The sequence below is a fragment of the Rhinopithecus bieti genome, unplaced genomic scaffold (genome assembly GCF_001698545.2).
Source record: "Rhinopithecus bieti isolate Rb0 unplaced genomic scaffold, ASM169854v2 scaffold_1918, whole genome shotgun sequence".
Classification (NCBI taxonomy): domain Eukaryota; kingdom Metazoa; phylum Chordata; class Mammalia; order Primates; family Cercopithecidae; genus Rhinopithecus; species Rhinopithecus bieti.
Window position 1 is genome coordinate 2,322,669 of NW_016803680.1, and position 7,050 is coordinate 2,329,718.

At 49.6% G+C, this 7,050-nt stretch overlaps 1 protein-coding gene across 4 annotated transcripts in view; it reads left to right on the top strand.

Moving 5' to 3' along the window:
• SDR42E2 (short chain dehydrogenase/reductase family 42E, member 2) overlaps positions 1-7,050 on the top strand; it is a 31,303-nt gene that overhangs the window by 8,002 nt on the left and 16,251 nt on the right. For 2 of the 4 annotated variants that reach the window (XM_017850298.1, XM_017850305.1), the window contains 2 exons: positions 825-943; positions 2,513-2,588. The exons of the other annotated variants lie outside the window; for them this stretch is intronic. In XM_017850298.1, coding sequence (XP_017705787.1) covers positions 825-943; positions 2,513-2,588 — 195 coding nt within the window. The remainder of the gene's footprint in view (positions 1-824; positions 944-2,512; positions 2,589-7,050) is intronic. 4 annotated transcript variants of the gene reach the window in all.

Genomic DNA, 7,050 nt, shown 5'->3' on the forward strand with positions numbered 1-7,050 from the left:
TCAAAATAAATAAATAAATAAATAAATAAATAAATAAATAAATATTTAAAATAAATAAATAAGGCTGGGCATGGTGGCTCACGCCTGTAACCCCAGCACTTTGGGAGGCTGAGGCAGGCGGATCACCTGAGGTCGAGAGTTCGGGACTAGCCTGACCAACATGTAGAAACCCTGTTTCTACTAAAAATACAAAATTAGCAGGGCGTGGTGGCACATGCCTGTAATCCCAGCTACTGGGGAGGCTGAGGCAGGAGAATCACTTGAACACGGGAGGCGGAGGTTGTGGTGAGCCAAGATTGCGCCATTGCACTCCAGCCTGGGCAACAAGAGTGAAACTCCATCTCAATCAATCAATCAATCAATCAATAAAAAGTTGCTGAAGCACCAAAATCGAAGACCCATGTGTGGGCTGCCTGGACATGTCCTGCCTTATCCCATATGTCTCTGATTCTCGAGTGCCTTTTTCTAGGTCTCCATCCAGTGAGACCTTCTTCTGACCTGTCTCTGGCAAGGTAGCCCAGGGGTCCAAGCCACAGTGAGAAAGAATAAGGAGCAGGCCTGGCTCCCAGAGGCCCACGGAGCAGGAACTTGACCTGCACCCTAAGTTAAGGGCAGAAGACTCTTCCCTCCTGAACAGCTGTAGATTCTGGGAGGGTCCCGGGGGTCCAAGTTGTGCATTGAAAACTTGGTGGAGATCTGCATGGCACCTCCTTAGCTGACTCCATGCTCACATGTGTCCCATGTGTCCCATGTGTCCCATGTGTGTGTCTGTGTCTTTGCACGTGTGTGTGTGTATTTGTTGCTATGTGCACCTGCTGCTGCAGTCTGTGTTCGCCAGCGGGTTCCGAGGCTCATCTATACCAGCACTGTCAACGTTGCATTTGGCGGGAAGCCCATAGAGCAGGGCGATGAGGACTCTGTGCCATATTTCCCATTGGACGAGGTACCTGTCTTCTGGGAGAGGTGGGCGGGGCCCGCGGGCCGGGGACCCACAGCTCAGAGGGTAGGAATGGGTGAAAGCAAGGTTGGTTTCACAACTCAGGATGCATCCTAGCAGGAAGGGGCCCCCAAAACTGGCTGGCATCAGCACTCCCCAACCTGGCCACATTCTACCCATGTGACCCTGACCGTGAGCAAATCACTTAAGCCCTTTGAGCCTCTGTTTTGTTTTTTGTTGTTTTTTTACTTTTTCTTTTTTTCTTTTTTCTTTTTTTTGAGACGGAGTCTCGCTCTGTCGCCCAGGCTGGAGTGCAGTGGCGTGATCTCTGCTCACTGCAAGCTCTACCTCCCGGGTTCACGCCATCCTCCTGCCTCAGCCTGCCGAGTAGCTGGGACCACAGGTGCCGACCACCACGTCCGGCTAATTTTTTGTATTTTTAGTAGAGACAGGGTTTCACCATGTTAGCCAGGATGGTCAGTATCTCCTGACCTCATGATCCGCCTGCCTCGGCCTCCCAGAGTGCTGGGATTACAGGCGTGAGCCACTGCGCCTGGCTTTTTTTCTTTTTGTTGAGACAGAGTCTCACTCTGTCACCAGGCTGGAGTGCAGTGGCGCGATTTTGGCTCACTACAACCTCCACCTCCCAGGTTAAAGCAATTCTCCTGCCTCAGCCTCCCAAGTAGCTGGGATTACAGGTGCACACCACCACAACCAACCAATTTTTGTATTTTTAGTAGAGACAGGGTTTCACCATGTTGGCCAGGATGTTCTCCATCTCCTGACCTCCTGATCTGCCAGCCTCAGCCTCCCAAAGTGCTGGGATTACAGGCGGTTTTTGTTTTGTTTTGTTTTGAGACAAGGTCTTGCTTTGCTCTGTCACTCAGACTGGAGTGTAGTGGCAGGATCTCAGCTCACTGCAACCTCCACCTCTGGGGTTCAAGTGATTCTCCTGCCTCAGCCTCCCCAGTAGCTGGGACTACAGGCGCACACCACCACGCCCAGCTAACTTTTGTATTTTTAGTGGATGTAGGTTTCATTGTGTTGCCCAGGCTGGTCTCAAACTCCTGGGCTCAATCAATCCTCCCTCCTGGGCCTCTCAAAGTGTTGGGATTACAGGCATGAGCCACTGCACCCAGAAAAGCCTCTGTTTCTTCATCCCAGCATGGTAACACTACTGCCATGGGGTTGTGCAGAGCAGGAAGTAAGATAACCAATGTGAAAATGCCATGTGAACACAAAAGAGCCATGTGTAGGTAATTCATCCAGCGTGTGTCCAGCATCAGCCTTGCAAGGACAGGTGTCTGGGGCCAGCAGGAGTCTCCCTGAGTTGGGCTGCCCCTAGTCATTGTTACTGCTCTGAACCCAGTGCTCCTCTGCTCCTGTGGCTCTGGAAGGAGATGCACTGTTCTCCCACCCGGGGGAGAGGAAAGGTCATGGGGCTCAGGGCTTGGCCATATCCCAGTGGGATTCCCAAGGGAAGGTGCAGCCCTGGGGCTGGGCCAGGCTGGGCAAGCATTGCCAGCAGCATTGCTGACCCTCTCTGGTGGTTCTGTTTTTCCTGGCCTCTGGCAGCACATAGACCACTACTCCCGAACCAAAGCCATCGCCGACCAATTGACCCTCATGGCCAATGGGACACCTCTCCCAGGTGAGTATCATGAGGCTCTGCTTATACCAAATGCACCTGCCCACTGCTGCCTCGTCCAAAATACCTGTGTGATTCATGCTAACATGTGACTGAGACCCACTTTCCTCCCAAAGGATGGTTTCCCAGGGTCTTACCCATTCATCATTCAGCACATTCTGAACACCTGCTGTGTGGCTGCACCCCGCCAGGGATACAGCCCAGAAGTCAGGCCCAGTGTCTGCCCTTACATAGCTCACAGTCAGGTGGCGAAGAGACTTGAGCAAACCCAGGTCTGGCTCTCTTTTCTCCTGCATAGGAGTGGATCCAGCTTTAGGGTCTCTCTTTAGACAAAAGAGCACCAAATTATGAGTGTGGAATGAGATATAACACTTTGGAGGGGCCTTGCAAGGGAGAGGCCCAAAGGCTCGAACTTCAATAACTTCCCAGAAGAGTCTACCTTGGCTGTCTTATTTATTTGTTTGTTTTAGAGATAAGGTCTTGCTCTGTTGCCCAGGCTGGAGTGGAATGGCACAATCATAGCTTACTGCAGCCTCGAACTCCTGGGTTTAAGTAATCCTCCTGCCTCTGCCTCCCAGGTGGCTGAAACTGCAGGTGTGTGCCACCACACCAGGCTTATTTTAAATTTTTTTTATAGAGATGGGATCTCACGATGTCATCCAGGCTGGTTTCAAACTCCTGGCCTCAAGTGATCTTCCTGCCTCGGACTCCGAAATGCTGGGATTACAGGCATAAGCCACCATGCCTGGCCTTGGCTGCCTTTTTATATTGCCACTTCTGGTTATAGACGAATAATAATAGAATGCAAATAGTCCATATTTCTTGAGTGCACACTACATGCCAGGCCCTATTTTGCATGCTATTTTTTTCTTTAAAATACAATTCTTAATCTCTTATTTTTTTTTTTTTTTTTCTTTGAGAAGGAGTCTTGCTCTGTCACCCAGGCTGCAGTGCAATGGTATGATCTTGGCTCACTGCAACCTCCGCCTCCTGGGTTCAAGCGATTCTCCTGCTTCAGCCTCCCAAGTAGCTGGGACTACAGGTGCATGCCACCACACCTGGCTAATTTTTGTATTTTTAGTAGAGATGGGGTTTCACCATGTTGGTCAGGCTGGTCTAGAACTGCTGACCTCAAATGATCCACCTGCCTCGGCCTCCCAAAGTGCTGGGATTATAGGCATGGGAGTCCGTAAACCACCGCACCCGGCCCCATTCTTTATTCTACTTTTCCCTTTATTTTAATTTTATCTCATATTTTTTTCACGGACTCTCCTCCCACAGGTTGCTAACTTTATATGCAAATTAACCCTTCACAACACGCCTTTTAGGTAAAAACCATAGGTATCCCTTGCTTTCTAAACTTCAGAGCCAAATTTATTCAGATAAATTTCGTGCTATCCAAATTATCACTACTTGGGCTGGTGCGGTGGCTCACGCCTGTAATCTCAGCACTTTGGGAGGCAGAGGCGGGTGGATGGCTTGAGTTTAGGAGTTCAAGAACAGCCTGGAGAACATGGTAAACCCTGTCTGTACAAAATACATATATTTTGTATATATATGTAAAATATATATACATATATATGTAAAATATATTTGTAAAATACATATATTTTGTACTATATATATATATATCTTTCTAAAATTCAGAAAGTAAAAAGAATCAGATAACTTGGTTTCCCTTCACTATCAAACTCTCTGAACTTGAGAGCCAAGTGGATTTGGAGAGTTGGGGGGCTTAAAAATTATAATCCTCACTGGGTGCGGTGGCTCACACCTGTAATCCCAGCACTTTGGGAGGCCAAGGTAGCAGATCACAAGGTCAGGAGTTTAAGACCAGCCTAGACAATATGGTGAAACCCCGTCTCTACTAAAAATATGAAAAAATTAGGTGGGCATGGTGGTACGTCCCTGTAGTCCCAGCTACTTGGGAGGCTGAGGCAGGAGAATCCCTTGAACCCAGGGGGGCGGAGGTTACATGAGCCGAGATCGTGCCACTGCACTCCAGCCTGGGTGACAGAGCGAGACTCTGTCTCAAAAATAATAATAATAATAATCCTCAATATACAGGTGAGAAAACAGACAAATGAACTGACCTCACTCAAGATCATCCTGCTGTTAGGTGGTAGAGATGGGATTTGAACCCCAGGAGACTTTTACACCAGAGCCTGGGGCTTAATCACTGTGCAGCGCTGCAGCCCCAGATGAGCAGGTCCCTGAGCACTGACTCTTTTCCCTAAAATCTTCCCTATCCCCCAACCCCCATCACCCTGGGCCAGTCAGGCCTGGACCCCTGATCCCAGTAGAAATATCCAGCTGTTCTCCCAGAGGTTTCAACCTTGTGCGGTTGAATAATATTTTCTCTACCTGGGGCCTCTGCTGGCCAACCCAGCAGCCTGTACTCTAGACACCTAATCCTCCAGCCAAGAATTATTTATACGAGCATCTGCAGCTTTCCATGGTCAGGAGAGTCATAGATACCCTGGCCCTCCGTGAAGTAGCTGTCCCATGCCCCGCCTGCCAACGTCAGCTGCAACCCAACCTCCCCCCACTATGCCCAGGTGACCCGGAGTTTAAAATTAGCTGCAGGCTGTTTACAGGAAAGCTTACCTGATACCTGCCTTCCAGGAGTCCAGCTGCAGTCACCTGGGGTCATTTCCACTCCCTACTATCCAAGCGGGTTCCTGAGACTGTTTTTCTGACTCAGTGCAGTTCCAGCATAGTCCTAGAAGCAGAGTCCTGAGGCGTGCAGATCCTAGCTCAGTGTTAATGCAGTTGTGTCCTCCCGTCTTCTGTCTCTGGGCGTGTTAGTATCCTGTGGCTGCTGTGACAGATGATGCCACCCAAATTTGATGACTTAAAACAACAGAAATGGGTGGGGCATGGTGGCTGACACCTGTAATCCCAGCAATTTGTGAGGCCAAGATGTGAGGATTGCTTGAGCCCAGGATTTCAAGACCAGCCCGGGCAACATGGCAAAACTCTGTCTCCACAAAAAAAAATACAAACATTGTCTGGTGTGGTGGTGCACGCCTGTACTTCCAGCTACTCGGGAGGCAGAGGTGGGAGGATCACCTGAGCCCAGGGAAGTCAAGATGGCAGTGAGCTGTGACCCTCTCTCAAAAACAAATGAACAAAAGACAATCATTTATTCCCTCACCGTCCTGGAGGCCAGTCTGAAATCAAGGTGTCAGCTGGGCGGCACTCCCAGAGGCTCAGGTAGGCTGCACTCCTTCCTCTTTTTTTCCTTTGAGGACTCTGTTGCCCAGGCTGGAGTGCAGTGGCGTGATCTTGGCTCACTGCAACCTCCACCTCCTGGGTTCAAGCAATTCTCCTGCCTCAGCCTCCTGAGTAGTTGGGATTACACGCATGTGCCACCATGCCTGGCTAATTTTTATATTTTTAGTGGAGATGGGGTTTCACCAGTTGGCCAGGCTAGTCTCAAACTCCTGACCTCAGGTGATCCACCCACCTTGGCCTCCCAAAGTGCTGGGATTACAGGCAACAGCCACCGTGCCTGGCCTGCACTCCTTCCTTGTTTCTTCCAGTTTCTGGTGGCCGAGGCATTACTTGGTTTGTGGCTGCATCGCTCCAGCCCCTGCCTCTGCCTTCACATCACCTTCTCCTCTTTTCCATCTGTCTCTTCTCTGTGAGTCTTTTAAGGACACTTGTCATTGGATAGAGGGCCTCCCAGGATGTCTCAGGAAGATCTCATCTCGAGATCCTCAATGACATCTGCAATGACCCTTTTTCCAACTAAGGTGACATCCACAGATTTGGGGGCATGGACATATCTTTTAGGGGCCACCATTTAACCCACTGCACGGGACCTCAAGGTAAAGTGAGGGGCTCAGAGGATGTAGCAGTCAGGGCATTTGGTTATGACCCAGAGACACTGGCCCTGGCTCATTTATGGGGGAAAGGGAACTTATCTTAGAAGGATGTGGGCTAGCTTCTAGAAAATAGATTTCTAGAAACACGACCAGCAGGGCTTGGAAAGGATAGTGTTAAGGCAGCTTCAGGGACCTGGGTGGCAGGAACTGATGACCAGTTTCCTCTGAGTGACTCCACTCCTAGGATTTTAGGTCCTGTTGTCAATGATGTCAAGAGTCCCCCTCTTGACATCATGGGTGAGAACATTCCATGGCCTCCTTCTAGACTGATGATCCCCCTAAGACCTCATGCAGAGGGGAGGGGTTCCCCAAAGGAAAGCAGTCATGGAGGATGACCCAATCAGGGATTCCATTCCTTGGGAGGGAGAGTGGAACCTCTTCCAAGAGCCTCCATTTTAGTTGAGAAATCGGTGCTGGGAGTTAATTAATTTATAAAATTAAGGTGGGGCACAGTGGCTCACCTGTAATCCCAGAAATTCGGGAGGCTGAGGTGGGAGGATTGCTTGAGCTCAGGAGTTCAAGACCAGCCTGGGCAACATAGAGAGACCTTATCTCTATTAAAATTTAAAAAAAAA